Source organism: Pristiophorus japonicus, chromosome 3 (genome assembly GCF_044704955.1).
Source record: "Pristiophorus japonicus isolate sPriJap1 chromosome 3, sPriJap1.hap1, whole genome shotgun sequence".
Lineage (NCBI taxonomy): Eukaryota > Metazoa > Chordata > Chondrichthyes > Pristiophoridae > Pristiophorus > Pristiophorus japonicus.
Genome location: NC_091979.1, coordinates 60,255,625 through 60,274,545, shown reverse-complemented (window position 1 = coordinate 60,274,545; position 18,921 = coordinate 60,255,625). Strand labels below are relative to the sequence as shown.

The 18,921-nt window shown below is 41.9% G+C and overlaps 1 protein-coding gene across 1 annotated transcript in view; it reads right to left on the bottom strand.

Annotated features, from left to right (window-relative positions):
* The window catches only part of LOC139253819 (low-density lipoprotein receptor-related protein 1-like), a 2,398,725-nt gene that overhangs the window by 466,255 nt on the left and 1,913,549 nt on the right, over nucleotides 1-18,921 (bottom strand). Inside the window, exons 46-49 of the mRNA XM_070873585.1 lie at nucleotides 15,486-15,611; nucleotides 8,747-8,875; nucleotides 901-1,020; nucleotides 215-328 (exon numbers count right to left, since the gene is read on the bottom strand). Coding sequence (XP_070729686.1) covers nucleotides 215-328; nucleotides 901-1,020; nucleotides 8,747-8,875; nucleotides 15,486-15,611 — 489 coding nt within the window. The remainder of the gene's footprint in view (nucleotides 1-214; nucleotides 329-900; nucleotides 1,021-8,746; nucleotides 8,876-15,485; nucleotides 15,612-18,921) is intronic.

The window sequence follows — 18,921 nt, the reverse complement described above, 5'->3', positions numbered from 1 at the left end:
TCTCATATTGGACTGTTCAGCCACCAAAGAACTCACTTCAGGAGTGGAAGCAAGTCTTCCTCGATTCTGTGGAACTACCTATGATGATGAAAAAATAATCCTTTAGCAAATAACACCTTCTAGTTATGTCTGATGGCCAATGAATGTGCATCCACTTCCTGTGAAATACCAGCAACAACACACAGTGAACTGATCCCAAAAGCTTACAACTTACTGCAATCTGTTTCATCAGAAGCATCTGCACAATCTATCATCTGGTTGCAGTGTGCTGAATTGATAATGCAAGTCCCATCTCTGCACTGAAATTCAGCTGCACCGCATGTAGAATCTGTAACACAAAGGCAAAACATAGACCGAGGTGCAATTTTGCTCTTAATTTAAATTAAAGTTACTTATTTAAGTTATTAATTTTTGGAATGGATCGAAAATACAGGCTAGTGAGGGCAGAAGCAGCAAGCCCTAACCAATCAATTACAATTCATACACATTAAAGAATTCAATTGGAATGCCAAATAACATTTGACCTATTAGAATTAGTAGAAAACTTTAATGCAGCTTGCACTGCATACTGGAAGTAAAGAGGAGATAACGCAGGAGACATTAGATCAGAAATCCAATAGGGTAACTTTTGAAAGGCACCATGACAGGAGCAAAATATACCCATGTATATGTATTTATATATCTATATACCCATGTGTGTGTGTGTGATATATATATATATATCCTTGGCGAAAGGCTGAATGGATAATGGATTCTAATAATTCAGGAAGCTATCTACCTGGAAAACAATTCCTAAAATCATGATACTGATATAAAATGTATGCTGTTTTGGTCAGTGACCAAGTCATTCAAAAGACTGTTCAATGCAAATACTGCTCATAACACCAACTTAATACTTACTATTGCAGGATACTTCATCTGAGTTGTCAGCACAATCATCCACTCCATCACACCACTTTGCGTTGGACACACAGCGCCCATTGTAGCAATGCTTAAAGCCTTTTCTACAGCTCCTGTTTGCTGATGCAAAGAAACCAGAGAAACAAAAGTGAAACAGGAAGATGATAAATTCATTACACTGATGGATGACAGTGTCCAGTAAGAGAATGTATATTTCAAGCATCCAGCAATCAATTTAACAAAGTTTGATTGGACTATAATTAGAGAAACACTCTATTAACCTCACCATACTCACTCCTAATTGTTGTTCCCTTAACAAGGTTGCTACTGTAATTTTTCTGTTTAATTTCAGAATTCTGTGACTTAAAGCTTCTCTCTCTCTTCTCTTCTGTCACCATCTGCCCTGACAGCTGCATTACTGGGAATAGGAAAGCTTTTTGAACAAATTTGGGTCTTGTCTTCCATAAGTCAAAGCCTTTTCAACCTTTTATCTCTGGTGAACATTATTGCTCCAAATCCAATTTGATCAAATCACTCACTCTGATCAACATTATAGTGACCTGTAATTGATGACTGCTGGTGATCCAGAGCTTTTCCCTTTTAGTCCCTTTTAAAAACTCATTTCAAAGGCAGAAACCATGGGGGAATTGATAACAATGTCTGATCAGCATATTTAGGTCGGAAACAAAAGGAACTGCAAATCAAGCTTTCCAAATGTAATATTTTTGCTATAAAGAGGCAATAGTTTACCTGCATTAATTTCAATATTCTTCTCTCCTGCCCCCTCCAACCAACCAACCAACCACCTCCACCCACCCAAAGACTTTGCATTCTTGCTCAGATACAGTTCCATGAGTACTTGTTTCCCTCCTTGCTCAAGTGGCTTTGATAATCAAGCTATTCACAGCGGGCATCACAGCTGCTTTCAATACTATTTGAACCCAATAGCCACATTCCTCTACGAGCCAAGGCTAAGGTGCCTGCAAAAGCACTGAAACTAACTGTAGTGTCCTTATTGCTCTCAGACTAAGACCAGTTCATTCACCACAGATTAGAGATGTTCCCAATGAGTACAGCTCAGTTACTCTCTGCATTAACTTACTGAACTGCTGAGGCAGCTTGCCTGGCAGCAATTTTAACACAATCTCGTGTCATCTGGATATAACATTGCAGTGAACGGTCGTAATGTTGGCTTGCAATTTATAGCATAGCTTTTACAGGTGATTAAGTTTTAATGCTGGTAGATTAAAAAATAAAAGATTTGCATTCATATAGTGTATTTTTAAACATGTCTCAGCCTCGCGCAGCCAATAAATGACTTTGGAAGTGTGATCTCTTATATCAGCAACTGCAGCAGCCATTATACAGACAAAAACCCACAAAAAACAGTGATATGTATAATCAGCTAATTTGCTTTGAGCGGTGGTTGAGGGAGAAATGTTAGCCAGGACATCAGGAAGACTCCCTGTTCTTCTTCAAGTGATGCCATAGGATATTTAATGGCAGCCAGAGGAAGCAAATGGCACCACCTGCAATGTAGCACTCCATCAGTAATGCACTGGAATGTCAGCAATGAGTATGCACTAGATTAAAAATATCAAATAAACCAATTATAAGGGAGAAGATCTAATTAACTTTAGCTACGGTGAATTTCCTGAATTGTAACATGGTATATGTTCTGTGATTATAAGTCATAACTGACCAGGACTTAATTTAATGCTGATGCTGCACAATTAATGGAACAAAAAAGTTTTACCATAATACAAAATGTAACAATGATAAGAGTGATCATGCTATACTGTATCAGTATCAATACAGTTGAGTGAAAATATATTGTTGAACACTTTATTATGTGCTATGAACCCACTTTATATTGCACTATAATAATACAATATTTTGAAAGTGCATTTACTCATTGAATACATGCCCAATAGTTATGTGGAGATATACGTGTGCCTTTGCAACTAAAAGGATACCCACCACATAAACACTACAACCTTGTCAGCAACCCTAAGAGAAAAGAATACTAAATTGGACAATATGATCCAGAAATAGTTACAGATCCACTCAGATGCTATGAATTGCCTGCTCTGCCATCATAATTTTGGTGGAAACACTGTTTATGTGTGCAAACGAGGTTTCTGTTGAACTTCCACCAAAGTTATGATGATGGTGCAGGAGAAGCCCTGAGGATATTCCTGGGTAGGGTGTGAGCAAGCACTGCGCTTGCATGAGATGGGTTTAAAAGACCGATTCAGAGGAGAAGTACAAGACTGGAGACACAAGTGAGAAAGATGAATAGCTTTTATTATTTCAACAATTAGCTGTAGTTACCTGCATGGTGATCTGAGATAGTTGTTCAATTGAATAGATGACATGCATAATATAATTAAATATATCAATACAATGTCTTGTATCTGTCCAAAATGTGTAAAAATAAACTGTATTGAGCAAAATGGACAATTGAAAATTGGCGGCCCATTTTACATGCTGCTCAATTAAAAGGAATTCATACCACTGTATATACATACTTGAAGAAACACTATTTTTTATCTTTGTGTGGCGTGGAGGGGAGGGGGCTTCAAGAGTAATGCTGAATGGTTGCATCCTAAACTAATGAAATGGACAATTGTTGTCAGATGGACACCAGTGTGGTAGGTAGGTAGAGAACCCATCAACTCTTCTATCCTATCCTAGCCCAACCTAATTAAATGCATCCGGGTGTCCCTGACTAGCACATGGCATGGGATATTCTGCTAAGGGATTCTTTGTAATGCTTGGGATTTTCAGTGCTTGAGGTTCAAGAATCAAGACACCGATCCATTTGTCTCTTTAGGCTGAGGAGTCCCCCTCATCTGCTGGTGCAGAACCTCCGGACAGTTTGAGGTACCTTCGGCCAAGCACTGAAGAAGATCTCCAATGAATCACATGATTTTCTACTGCTTGACAACAAATTGTGCATTTTCCTCCTTGGATGCCTATTGTTCAGTGGCTGCAGATGGTAACAACTCCTCACCAACAGCTTCCTCACACCTCAGTGCCTTTTCAGTGTCTTCAGAAATTGTTATTCCCTCTGGAATGGATGAAGAGAAGTGGGAAGATGACGCTGACTCATCCGTGGAGACAAAAATGACAAGATACAAATCGTTACTTATGAGCACATGTCCACAAGAACTAGCGATACACAGCTATAGAAGTTATTTTGGAAACAGATTGCGCATGCAGAGGAAGTGCAACTATAAGGAAATGTGTATATGCTTAATAGAGTAATACTGGCATTTGTCTTACTGAATGGAGTAATACTGGCATGCTGTTTAATTACAATTTACACTCGGGGTTTTTCCAACTATTTATTGTATTTGGAGATGGCACGAAGAGACAAAATGTAATTTATACTTACCATACACATTGGACTTTGGGATAGATGTTTTGCCTTCTGGAATGTTTTGAAGAGCTCTGAAATCTCATCTTCTGGGCATGTTACAATTTTGTTTGGTGGAAATGTGCTGCATTAATGTCCTTTTGACCTTTGGGCACTGAACTACAGATTTTTTTTCCCCCATCAGCCTTTTTAAGTCATGAATCTTTTTTGACAATCTTGTAAGGCTAATCAAGTTTGGGAACTTTTTAAGCTACAATGCAATTTTGTATGATCTTCCTTTGGGTGTCTGTAGCATTGCTGATTTTCCAAGAAATATGTTTGTCAGCTAAATTGTTTTACATCAACAAATAATTCTGTCTTGAAAAAATAATGGCCACTGCTGTTTTTTTCTGGAGTCCATTGCATATCTATACTGCTAACATTGTGTGATGTCAAATTTATACTATCTTGTCACGTTGTTGTATAAAGTTAAAGTCTGCTGTCGAGTGTGTTTTTTAAATTGTAAATTGTGTGGTTTCCCTTGGTTGTAAAATGCTTCAGTAGACTAGCAGTTCTTTTAATCTATGTGTTAATGAGATTGTCTAGTATTAATTATTATCAACAGCTACATTGATGCATCCTGGGAGGTGGTAAGTTGTTACATTCCTTCAGTCACAAAAGTGTTCAGATGTCTCGTTTTCCAGGCAATATACATTTGATTATTCATTAGAATTTGGTGAGTATTTCTTGTAATATTGTAATTATTAGTGGCGTGCGGCGGCTCCTGGACAGCGTAGCGGCCCCAACCTGTGAAAGATCATCATCAGCGGCAGGTCTGGACCATAAAAGGAGCATACCACTGCAAGGTACAGTGCAAGCTGGTCCAGGCGGGCGAAGGCTGTGAAGTGGGCGGCTGGATTGGACGTCACCATAAACCAGGTCGGTGATTGGAGCGTGGGCAGGTATAGCAGGAGCGGCGAGGTTGGAGCGAAGGAGTGGCGAGAGATTGCAGAGCGATGTGATCAGTGCCCAGGAGAGGTGCGAGTTCGGTCCCAGAAGAGGTGTGGGCCCAGGGGCAGCAAGGGCCAGCCCACACTGCGATATGTGTGCGCACTAGGTCTGTGCAGCAGAGCTGGTCTTCAGTCATCTTGGTTAATCCTTGCCACTGGAATAAGACCTAGCTCTGTCAAGCCCGTATGGTGGCTGGTGTGCAATGGCCACCACACGTCAATAAAATCCACGCGCCGACATCTTCCACCCTTCAATATGCAGTTCTGGACCTGGAATATTGGCTCCTTCATTAAAACACCTGTGAACTCATCCCTTTTTGGGCGTGGAAGTAAGTCATCCTTGATACGAGGGACTTCCCAAGAAAGACATTGTAATTAATCTTTAAGAAATATTAAAACACTTATCACATGTCAAAATGATACATGTACTTCAATGCTTGCTTTTTGTCATGCTTGACTACTGAAATAGAAAATAGCATTTTAAAGCCCAAACTGTAACAGTCACATTTATTTATGTTTGTTAGTATAAATAATATAGGTTATATTGCTTTTGAGGTAATACATTTGAATAATGGCAACTAACTTCTAATTGGCATCTTTCTCTAATTTATTTCCTATCTGCCCTCATGTCCTCTCCAAACTCCTGCTACCTTGGACTCATGCCCATTAAACTGCTGACCACCCATGTTAGCTCATATTGGAATGATTCATTCTCCTCGGGTACTGCCCCCCCCCCCCCACCACCCTCTCTTTTTTCATCACCCTTGGCCCCTCTGTCCTTGCTAAGCATCTCCCCAGCTCACACATCCCTTTTCCCTTCAAAGTCCTTGAATGTGTTTCAAGTCATTTCATTTCAAATCTGTGCCAATCTTCCCCGAAACTTCATGTTTGAATCTCTCTAATGAGGCCTCTGCCTCTGCTACAGCACTGAAGTGGCCCTTATCAAAGTCAAAAATTACACTCTTGTTAGTGTGACCATGTTTAACCATCCTTCCCGATAAGTCTCACCCTCTCTGCAGTGTTTGACATAGTCAACTCACCATCCTCTTCTGACGGCTCTCCTCCATTGTCCAGCTCAATACGGCTGCCCTCTGAATCCCTTGTGCGAAGCCACCATCAAATCCCACTCCAAAGACAAAACCTAGGCTGACACTCCAGTGCAGTACTGAGGAATGCTGCACTGTCGGAGGTGCCATCTTTCAGATGAGATGTTAAACTGAGGCCCTGTCTGCCCTCTCAGGTGGACGTAAAACATCCCATGGCACTATTTCGAAAAGAGCGGGGGAGTTCTCCCCTGTGTCCTTGCCAATATTTATCCTTCAACCAACATCACTAAAACAGATTATCTAGTCATTATCACATTGCTGTTTGTGGGAACTTGCTGTGCACAAATTGGCTGCTACATTTCCTACATTACAACAGTGAATATACTTCAATAAAGTACTTCATTGGCTGAAAAGTGCGCTGAATGTCCTAAGGTCATGAAAATGCAAGTGGTAAATGAAAATGTTGATTTGTAGGCCTTCCCATTTTGGCAGAAACTATGAACATTTTCTGTCAAAACAGTTGTATAATGCTCCTTAACATACAAAATACACCAGCACACTCATTGAACTCAGTTTTGTTTTATCTTTGTCCATAATTTGCGGTCAGCGGTGAAGTGTAGGTTTTAGCCCCAAAGTAAACTTCCCACAAAGATGTTGCGATCTCTGCTGAGGAGTTCGGCTTTTCCGACTTTCTGTTGCAATCAGTGCAAGTTAATGGGGAATCCCTAACGCGAGTCGCTGTGACATCAACAAGCTGTCTAAGCAGCCAATCACAATGCAGAATTCTCAGACTGGGAACCAGGAAGTGAACAAGCTCCTTTTTATTTAACTTTAAAAAAAATATAGAGAGCAAAACAAAGATTGGGGCTCTCACATGGGGAAAAGGTAAACTTGAAATAAATATTACCAATTTTTTTTAAATAATAGAAAAAAAATAATTTTAAAGAGGGGATGCAGAAAGGATGTTTCCACTGATGGGGGAGACTAGAACTAGAAGGCATGATCTTAAAATTAGGGGCCGCCCATTTAAAACAGAGATGAGGAGAAATTTCTTCTCTCAGCGGGTTGTGAATCTGTGGAATTTGCTGCCTCAGAGAGCTGTGGAAGCTGGGATATTGAATAAATTTAAGACAGAAATAGACGGTTTCTTAATCAATAAGGGGATAAGGGGTTATGGGGAGTGGGCAGGGAAGTGGAGCTGAGTCCATGATCAGATCAACCATGATCTTATTGAATGGCAGAGCAGGATCGAGGGGCCATATGGCCTACTCCTGTTCCTATTTCATTGTACTTATTAAAGTTTCTTAAAAATTGTAATTTTTATTAAAGTGGATAATTTTGACGCTTCACAAAATCAAAATGAGTTTTTAAGGACTATAATATTTATTTAGCAATCAATATGTTGTTAAAACCTCAGTTACACCTAATCCAAAAGGGTCTAACTTTTAATGGGTTACTTAACAGTGATATTACTGCGGAAAAGAACCAGAGGACACAGATTTAAGGTGATTGTAAAAGAGCCAAAGGTGACATGAGGGAAACTTTTTTCCACAGTGAGTGGTTAGGATCTGGAATGCACTGCCTGAAAGGGTGGAGCAGGCAGATTCAATTGTGGCTTTCAAAAGGGAATTGGATAAGTACCTAAAGGAAAAATGTTTGCAGGGCTACGGGGAAAGAGCCAGGGAGTGGGACTAGCTGAAGTGCTCTTGCAGAGAGCCGGCACAGGCTCGATGGGCCGAATGGCGGCCTCCTGTGCTGTAACCAGTCTATGATTCTATGAATTTTTGTTAGTTTCACTTATTTCCCTAATTGCTCGCTATGGGGAGGGGGAGGTGTAGGGTGCACAGCCACCCAGTGTCGGAGCAGTGAATGACCGCGCGATTTCTGTGTTAGGATGCACGTGCGCTAAATCCTGAAGTTGAGGTCAGTTTCAAAGGGTTAATACAGCGAATGCTGCTAGTTCGCTGTTATTACTCATTGCAAATTCTGGACCAATATTAATGTTATAATCGAACGATTACATAGCATGTATAATGAAAATAAAAGAAGCATTCACATATATTGTTTTTAACCATATTGTTAATCCATAATTCATCTTCATTATTCAGAATGTGTATCTCCAATGTTGTGTGCAATCTCCCTGGTTATAGTATAAAGGAATTGGTCCTTATCAGTTCTGATAGATTAGATAAATTACATCAGAGACTAGCGTTGAAAGCATTCAGTACATGGGGTCAAGCCAGTGAGGGATGGTTTTAGGATTTGCAAAAGTGTCACAGATTGCAAAAAAGTCACTTCTGAAAATCCAGCCCCAAGTGATTATTGAGCTTGGTTACTGTTGGAATTTCGAGAGTAATGATACTGGGTGAAAAAGCTAATGCAGACTCTCACTTTCACACACTTCCTACATAATGGAACAGATTACTTACCACAGTATGATTGCTTTTCATCTGATTTATCTTTGCAGTGAACAATTCCATCGCATGTCAAATGGTATCCAATGCAATCTCCATTTCCACATTCAAATTCAATGTGAATGTTGCAAGATGAGTTTTTGGCTGAAACAAAAGGCAACATTTTGTATTTAAGAACAAATTATTTAGTTACATAATCAATGGTTACTTATTCCTAATTTTGTAATGTTTAACCCTACTGTTATCCTCACACTGTGGACACCTCTGCGGACCTAGTAAATAGTTAACCACATGTGAGTGGTACAGGATTGGATCAGATAGTTTTCATCTCTTCCCTTGCTTCCTTCTCTGGACAATCTTGTTGAGTTTGGCAAATTCACCTCCTAAAAAACCTTAAGTCAAGACTGTGATACAAACTGCGATCGCAAATGAGGTTCTACATGTAACGCTGGACCTACTCCTTCCATTGCTCAATTCTGCAGAACAACGAATTGAAGAATGCAAAGTGACAACATAAGGGAACATATCAGCCAAGAAACTATCTAATGTGATATTAGTTTTGAAGGTTTAATACATACAAGAACACAATAAATAGGAGCAGGAGTAATCCATTTGACCACTCGAGCCTGCTCCACCATTTAATAAGATCATGGCTGATCTGATCATGGATTCAGTTCCACTTCCATACCCGCACTCCATAAACCTTTATTCCTTCATCACTCAAAAATCTGTATCTCCGCCATAAATATTTTCAATGACCCAGCCTCCACAGCGCTCTGGGACACAGAATTCCACAGATTTACAATCCTCAGAGAAGAAATTCCTCCTCATCTCAGTTTTAAATGGGCGGCCCCTAATTCTGGACAGGACCGGAACCAATGTCCTAGTGGGAGTGTTTGCTAGTGTTGTTGGGGAGGGGTTAAACTAATATGGCAGGGGGATGGGAACTGATGCAGGGAGACAGAGGGAAGTAGGATGGGGGCAGAAGCAAAAGATAGAAAGGAGAAAAGTAAAAGTGGAGGGCAGAGAAACCCAAGGCGAAAATCAAAAAGGGCCACATTACAGCAAAATTCTAAAGAGGCAAAGTGTGTTAAAAAGACAAGCCTGAAGGCTCTGTGCCTCAATGTGAGGAATATTCGTAATAAGGTGGATGAATTAACTGCGCAGGCAGCTATTAACGAATATGATAAGGGGTAAGCCACATGTGAGTGGTATACCCTCTAAGGATAAGGGGTAAGCCATTTAGGACCAAGATGAGGAGAAACTTCTTCACCCAGAGCGTGGTGAACCTGTGGAATTCTCTACCACAGAAAGTTGTTGAGGCCAATTCACTAAATATATTCAAAAGGGAGTTAGATTAAGTTCTTACTACTAGGGGGATCAAGGGGTATGGCGAGAAAGCAGGAAGGGGGTACTGAAGTTGCATGTTCAGCCATGAACTCATTGAATGGCAGTGCAGGCTAGAAGGGCTGAATGGCCTACTCCTGCACCTATTTTCTATGTTTCTATGTTTCTATGATATAATTGGGATTACGGAGACATGGCTCCAGCGTGACCAAGGCTGGGAACTCAACATCGAGGGATATTCAACATTCAGGAAGGATAGATAGAAAGGAAAAGGAGGTGGGATAGCGTTGCTGGTTAAAGAGGAAATTAACACAATAGGAAGGAAGGACATTAGCTTGGATGATGTGGAATCTGTATGGGTAGAGCTGCAGAATACCAAAGGGCAGAAAACGCTAGTGGGAGTTGTGTACAGACCACCAAACAGTAGTAATGAGGATGGGGACAGCATCAAACAAGAAATTAGGGATGCATGCAATAAGGGTACAGTAGTTATCATGGGTGACTTTAATCTACGTATAGATTGGGCTAACCAAACTGGTAGCAATACGGTGGAGGAGGATTTCCTGGAGTGTACTAGGGATGGTTTTCTTGACCAAATATGTCGAGGAACCAACTAGAGGGCTGGCCATCCTAGACTGGGTGATGTGTAATGAGAAAGGACTAAATCTTGTTGTGCGTGGCCCCTTGGGGAAGAGTGACCATAATATGGTAGAATTTTTTATTAAGATGGAGAATGACATAGTTAATTCAGAGACTAAGGTCCTAAACTTAGGGAAAGGTAACTTCGATGGTATGAGACATGAATTGGCTAGAATAGACTGGCGAATGATACTTAAAGGATAGGCAATGGCAAACATTTCAAGATCACATGGATAAACTTCAATTGTACAGGCACGTCTGGAGTAAAAATAAAACGGGGAAACTGTGGCTAACAAGGGAAATTAAGGATAGTGTTAAATCCAAGGAAGAGGCATATAAATTGGTTAGAAAAAGCAGCAAACCTGAGGACTGGGAGAAATTTAGAATTCAGCAGAGGAGAACTAAGGGTTTAATTAGGAGGGGGAAACCAGAGTATGAGAGGAAGCTTGCTGGGAACATAAAAACTGACTGCAAAAGCTTCATAGAAACATAGAAAATAGGTGCAGGAGTAGGCCATTCGGCCCTTTGAGCCTGCACCACCATTCAATGAGTTCATGGCTGAACATGCAACTTCAGTACCACATTCCTGCTTTCTCGCCATACCCCTTGATCCCCCTAGTAGTAGGAATACATCTAACTCCTTTTTGAATATATTTAGTGAATTGGCCTCAACAACTTTCTGTGGTAGAGAATTCCACAGGTTCACCACTCTCTGGGTGAAGAAGTTTCTCCTCATCTCGGTCCTAAATGGCTTACCCCTTATCCTTAAGACTATGACCCCTGGTTCTGGACTTCCCCAAAAATTGGGAACATTCTTCCTGCATCTAACCTGTCTAAACCAGTCAGAACTTTAAACGTTTCTATGAGATCCCCTCTCATTCTTCTGAACTCCAGTGAATACAAGCCTAGTTGATCCAGTCTTTCTTGATATGTCAGTCCCGCCATCCCGGGAATCAGTCTGGTGAATCTTCGCTGCACTCCCTCAATAGCAAGAATGCCCTTCCTCAAGTAAGGAGACCAAAACTGTACACAATACTCCAGGTGTGGCCTCACCAAGGCCCTGTACAACTGTAGTAACACCTCCCTGCCCCTGTACTCAAATCCCCTCGCTATGAAGGCCAACATGCCATTTGCTTTCTTAACTGCCTGCTGTACCTGCATGCCAACCTTCAATGACTGATGTACCATGACACCCAGGTCTCATTGCACCTCCCCTTTTCCTAATCTGTCACCATTCAGATAATAGTTTGTCTCTCTGTTTTTACCACCAAAGTGGATAACCTCACATTTATGCACATTATACTTCATCTGCCATGCATTTGCCCGCTCACCTAACCTATCCAAGTCACTTTTATAGATATGTGAAGAGAAAAAGATTAGTGAAGACAAATGTAGGTCCCTTGCAGTCAGAATCAGGTGAATTTATAATGGGGAACAAAGAAATGGCAGACCAATTGAACAAATACTTTGGTTCTGTCTTCACGAAGGAAGACACAAATAATCTTCCGGAAACACTAGGGGACCAAGGGTCCAGTGAGAAGGAGGAACTGAAGGAAATCCCTATTAGTCAGGAAATTGTGTTCGGGAAATTGATGGAATTGAATGCCGATAAATCCACAGGGCCTGATAGTCTGTCTCCCAGAGTACTTAAGGAAATGGCCCTAGAAATAGTGGATGCATTTGTGATGATTTTCCAACAGTCTATCGACTCTGGATCAGTTCCTATGGACTGGAGGATAGCTAATGTAACACCAATTTTTAAGAAAGGAGGGAGCGAGAAAACGGGGAGTTAGCCTGACATCAGTAGTGGGGAAAATGTTGGAATCAATTATTAAAGATGAAATAGCAGCGCATTTGGAAAGCAGTGACAGGATCGGTCCAAGTCAGCATGGATTTATGAAAGGGAAATCATGCTTGACAAATCTTCTAAAATTTTTTGAGGATGTAACTAGTAGTGTGGACAGGGGAGAACAAGTGAATGTGGTGTATTTGGACTTTCAAAAGGCTTTTGACAAGGTCCCACACAAGAGATTGGTGTGCAAAATTAAAGCACATGGTATGAGGGGTAATGTATTGATGTGGATGGAGAACTGGTTGACAGACAGGAAGCAGGGAGTCAGGATAAACGGGTCCTTTTCAGAATGGCAGACAGTGACTAGTGGGGTGCTGCAGCGCTCAATCTTGGAACCCCAGCTATTTACAATATACATCAATGAATTGAGTGTAATATCTCCAAGTTTGCAGATGACACTAAGCTGGGTGGCGGTGTGAGCTGTGAGGAGGATGCTAAGAGGCTGCAGGGTGACTTGGACAGGTTAGGTGAGTGGGCAAATGCATGGCAGATGCACTATCATGTGGATAAATGTGAGGTTATCCATGGCAAAAAGACGAAGACAGAATATTATCTGAATGGTGGAAGGTTAGGAAAAGGTAAGGTGCAACGAGACCTGGGTGTCACAGTACATCAGTCATTGAATGATGTACCATGACATGCCAGTGCAGCATGCTGTGAAGAAGGCAAATAGCATGTTGGCCTTTATAGCTAAGGTATTTGAGTATAGGAGCAGGAGGTCTTGCTGCTTTTGCACACCAATCTCTTGTGTGGGACCTTGTCAAAAGCCTTTTGAAAGTACAGGGCCTTGGTGAGGCCTCACCTGAAATATTGTGTTCAGTTTTGGTCTCCTAATCTGAGGAAGGACGTTCTTGCTAATTAGGAAATGCAACGAAGGTTCACCAGACTGATTCCCGGGATGGCAGGACTGACATATGAGAAGAGACTGGATCGACTGGGCCTGCATTCACTGGAGTTTAGAAGAATGAGAGGGGATCTCGTAGAAACATATAAAATTCTGACAGGATTGGACAGGTTAGATGCAGGAAGAATGTTCCCGATGTTGGGGGAGTCCAGAACTAGGGGTCACGTCTAAGAATAAGGGGTGAGCCATTTAGGACCGAAATGAGGAGAAACTTCTTCACTTGGAAAGTTGTTAACCTGTGGAATTCTCTTGTTGATGCCAGGTCGTTAGATATATTCAAGAGGGAGTTGGATATGGCCCTTACGGCTAAAGGGATCAAGGGGTACGGAGAGAAAGCAGGAAAGGGGTGCTGAGGGAATGATCAGCCATGATCTTATTGAATGGTGGTGCAGGCTCGAAGGGCTGAATGGCCTACTCCTGCACCTATTTTCTATGTTTCTATGTTTCTATGTAACATATTAAGAGCCTGAAATTGGTGGACATACCGCCCATGGACTGCCGACATACTGCCCAAAATCGCCAAATTGATCGAAAAATATCTACATACCGTTTGGCAGAAAATTCATCAGCGGCTTACCGCTGGGCGGTATGCATATTATCCGCCCATGCACACCACCGAACAAGCGCCCAAAATTGCCAAATTGATGACTTACCACTGACATGCCGCCAACCTCGCAGACCGCCCAGGAAAAGGTGGTTTTAAATGGATCTTCAGTTGGCGGCATGCATCTTTACCTGTAATTTTTTTTAAACCTCTCATCCGCCCCCCCCCCCGTCTCTCTTCAACCCCCACCCCTCCCCCACAGCGATCTGTTCGCTACTCCCTCCCCACAGCAATATGTTCTCCCTCAGCCCCCACAGCAATCTGTTCCCCCTCCCCCCACCCCACAGCAAACTGTTCCCCCCCACTCCTCCCCCCCCACAGCAGTCTGCTCCACCCCCCCGCCCCACAGCGATTTGTTCCCCCCCACCCTGCCCCAAGTAGCGATCTCTCTCTCTCTCTCTCTCTCTCTCTCTCTCTTCCCCGCACCCTCCCCCCCCCAAATACTGATCTCCCTTCACAGGTATCTCACCGCACACCAGTGATTTTTTTTCTCATTAATGAATTTTTTTTTCTCTTTCCCCCCACCCCCTCCATCCCTGCCCATCGCACTCAGGCTGGCAGTCTCTGTGGATTCTCGTCTGTGCCTCTTGGTGGCGGACAATTCGGGATCCAAAGATTCCCGAGTGAAAATGACTCCCCGCCCGCACACCTCCGCTTCACCTGCGCACACTCCGCCCCAGCGGTACCCGGCGGTATGAAACGACATACCACCGGCATACCGCCGAGAAATGGGCAGACGACCAATTTCACGCCCAAAGCATTCACATGCTGCTATCACAGAGTTGGGCAATGTTACTGATCCTGCACTGCCAGTGGGCGGGGGGGGACGGCGGCATACTCGAACAGAAAGCAGGTCAGAGAATCAGGGCTGTGGTGTTATAACAGTAACTCTGATCTCTGCTCCCTTTGAGTGCAGATCCCTGCTGGAACCATGCGATCTGTGAATCTGCCTTGGTGTAATTTCACGCCAGTATGTTCTTGCAGCCTCAGGGAGGTGACACCTGGTGACCTCCCACCTCATAAAACGTATTAAACCTTTCTACACTAATATTGCACAGAATAATATCTGGGTTATTGTAATTAATAGTATAGAATTGAACGTATGAATTAAAAACATTTGGTCTTTTGATGTTGCAGAGACAGGCAGTGTGAAAGTGCTAAATTAGCAGTTGAAGCGGAAACACCTTGGGGCTAATAATGACACCTTTACTGAAATTAAGCCAGCATCCTCATATCTTTACTCCTGATTATGTCATCAGCATTTAATCTTCCAACAAATTCAGCAGAACCAGAAATACGTAAAAGGATTTCAAAATTATTCATAACTCATTGCAATTGTTTTTTTAATGGAGTGTTGCTAGCCACAGTAGCTCAATACTTGAGGGCGGTGGGGGGGAAATCAACTTACCGACACATCTGTTGTCATCTAATTGTATTCGCTCTCCCCTACAAGAACAATTTACTTGGCCATCAGCAGTCAACAGGCAAAGGTCATGACAACCTCCATTCATTATCCTGCATGAAGACATTTCACCTAGTTTAAAAGAAACGATTTTCTGTCACAACTGAAATATGTCTTTACTAATAAGCAAAACAAGTCTCTACTAAAATCCTTCATTCCTTGTTGATAAAAAAAAGCCAAGCCGTTGTAAACTCACAAGAAGCTCCAGATTCTGCTGATCATTTTTATATCCAAGAGAAGCATTCAAAAGACCTTTAGGATTCTGCTATAAAAACGAGTTTATAAAGCTTGCAGGTGCCCTGATAAAAGGCTGGAAACATGGCTTTGCACCACACTGGAGTTATGTATACGAGGGTGTGAAGCCCACCAACACGAGACAAACTCTTGGATCTGGACTTAAATCTCTTCTCTAAATGCAATTCAGATGACTTTGCACCTAAATTATACTAACCGTTTGCTTAAATTACTTTGTACAGATACAAACCTTTGAATTGGAATTATCCTTTATTGATTCTATGCTAAAGTTTATATGGTATTGAGATTTTAGAGTCTTTTTTTTCTGCTCCAAAAATCTATTTGGGCTCTCTTTGTGTCACGTGCAAGGATTCATTCATTATATTGAATTTATAAAACCGAAACTTTGATTTTAAGTAATAGCAGTTATATGTTTCAGCCTGCAAGTATGGAAATCAGGTACAGAGACTTTCAAATTTCAGACAATTGGACAAAATCATGGCTCCATGGGTAAAAAGAAAAAGAAAGACTTGCATTTATATAGCACCTTTCACGACCACCGGATGTCTCAAAGCACTTTACAGCCAGTGAAGTACTTTTGGAGTGCAGTCATTGTCGTAATGTGGGAAACGCAGCAGCCAATTTGCGCACAAGCAACTTCCCACAAACAGCAATGTGATAATGACTAGATAATCTGTTTTTGTTTTGTTGATTGAGGGATAAATATTGGCCAGGGCACCGGGAATAACTCCCCTGTTCTTCTTCAAAATAGTGCCATAGGATCTTTTACATTCACTTGAGAGAGCAAACCAGGCCTTGGTTTAACGTCTCATCTGAAGAATGGCACCTCCAACAGTGCAGTGCTCCCTCAGCAAGTATTGTATTATTTCAGGGCCAGCTGGGATTCTGCATGATCAATAGCTACATGTAAATTGAGGTTCTGAAGATTCAAAACCAATGTCACACCACAGGAAAAATGCTCGAGCAATTAACCTAGGCTGACACATAATCTAGTGCAGCACTGTTGGAGGTGCCATCTTTCAAATGAGCTGTTAAACCCTCTCAGATAAACGTAAAGGATCCCATGGCACTATTCGAAGAGGAGCAGAAAAGTTCTGGCCAATATTGATCCCTCAACCAACATCACCAAAACAGATGATCTGGTCATTATCACAGTGCTGTTTGTGTGACCTTGCTGTGCTCAGATTGACTACCGTGCTTCCTACATTACAACAGTGACGACACTTCAAAAGTATTAGATTAGCTGCAAAGCACTTTGAGATGTTCTGAGGTCATGAAAGGCGCTATATATATGCAAGTCTTTCTATTTTATATTGCGCCACTGTAATTGCTCGGTGGGGGTATTAAGTTCCTTGCATACAGCACAGTTTTGGGTGGTATAATAAGCATTCCCATCGCTTTTGTTATTTTTCTAGTGTTCTGTTCTAACTCATTAATTCCAGGTCCTTAAAACTGCGTGGAACTTTTTACCTCCCTCAGTCATGCTGTTCTTCAAACTTTATCTTGCACAATCTACATGTTTTGTTATTTATTGTTGTTATTTCCTGATTTACTCCATACTTTTTATTTTCTTTTAACTTAAAATTTTTTGCTGATATAGGATATCAATTCATACAAAAGATAGGCACAGCATAAAATGAGGGATTGAAATATCAGACAAAGCTAGAAACAATGAAAGGCCTGTCAAGCCTCTTCTGCCATTTTGTTAGCTCTGGCAACTCTGTTACATTAATCCGAATTCTCTGCCTTCTCTCTATATGGGATAAATTTTAACTCCCAGTTGGGAGCGTGTCCTAATGAATGGTTGGCCTGTCTGGGAATGGCGAGGGAAAGTGCAGCTGATTTTAACGCCTGGCCATCTTCCTGACCAAAACAGCTGGGAGGTCGGTGCCATTAAAATCAGATGACAGGAGACCACCAGAAGGAATGGTTCTCCATACTAAGCTAAGTGGGTAGGAAGGGTTTGTGAAAGATTCACAATCGAGGGAGGGGGAGGGAAGCCAGGAGCAAGGGAGGCCCAATGTTTCCCTTGTGGGCTGGGAAAAGCACTCCTGAATTTATGAGGAAGTGTGCGATTTCACTTCTTTAATTTGCCTTTCCTTGTTATGTGGAAAATGTTGCGAATACAAGCGAAGTAGGGACTATCAAGTAGAAGAATGCTTAGCAAACTGGCTACAAAATTGAAAACAGAGCATAGGGGTTAAAGGTAGTTACTCAGATTGACCAAAAGGTGGGAAGTGGTGTTCCACAAGGATCGTTGCTGGGATCACTATTCACCAGTTACATAAATCGGCATGCAGTTCTACACCGCCGATCAGAGTGGAGATGGGCGCAGAAACGGCAGCGATTGTCAACCGTTGGACTTGGTTGCAAGCTCAAGTCTCTGACCTGGAATACCGAATAAGGCAGCAGACAGACATACACAGACAGATCCGTGCTAACAAGGTAGGTGCAGAAGTTGACACTGGAGCAAAAGTTTTATTATTTTTCCCCATTACAGGAGAACTCCAGCTATTTAACTGGTTGTACATGTCAGTATTTGTTCAGAAACTTCGATGTGTGTTGTGGCAAGGGTATGCTGTTCTCCTTTACCCAGTATGTTCCAGACATGACATTCACTGTTTTTAGGCACCACTTTAATCTCATGTTTGCAGGAAGGAGATGGAAATGCTCTTGTATATGCAGAGCAGGTCTTCAGTCGTCCTGGTTAACCCTTGCCAGTGGATAAAGACCTAGCTCTGTGGTGGCTGATGTGCAACGGTCACGACACGTTAAAAAAATCCACGCATGGGCATCTTCCACTCCTGGAGTTCAGGACTGGAACATCGTGTCCTCCATTGAAACATCTATGAACTCATCCCCTCTGGTGTGGAAGCAAGTCATCCTCATTCGAGGGACTGTCAATGATGATGATGACTCCTCAGCACTGCACAGAGTGTCAGCCTAGATTTATCTGCTCAAGTCCTTGGAGGGGGACTTGAACCCACCATCTTCTGACTCAGGTGAGAATGCTACCCACTGAGCCACAGCTGACAATTATTAAATATTTAAATAACTTTATGCTTTGATTTCCTATATGCAGTGAAGTGAACTACACTGATCTGGCTTTCACAATCTAAAACAAATG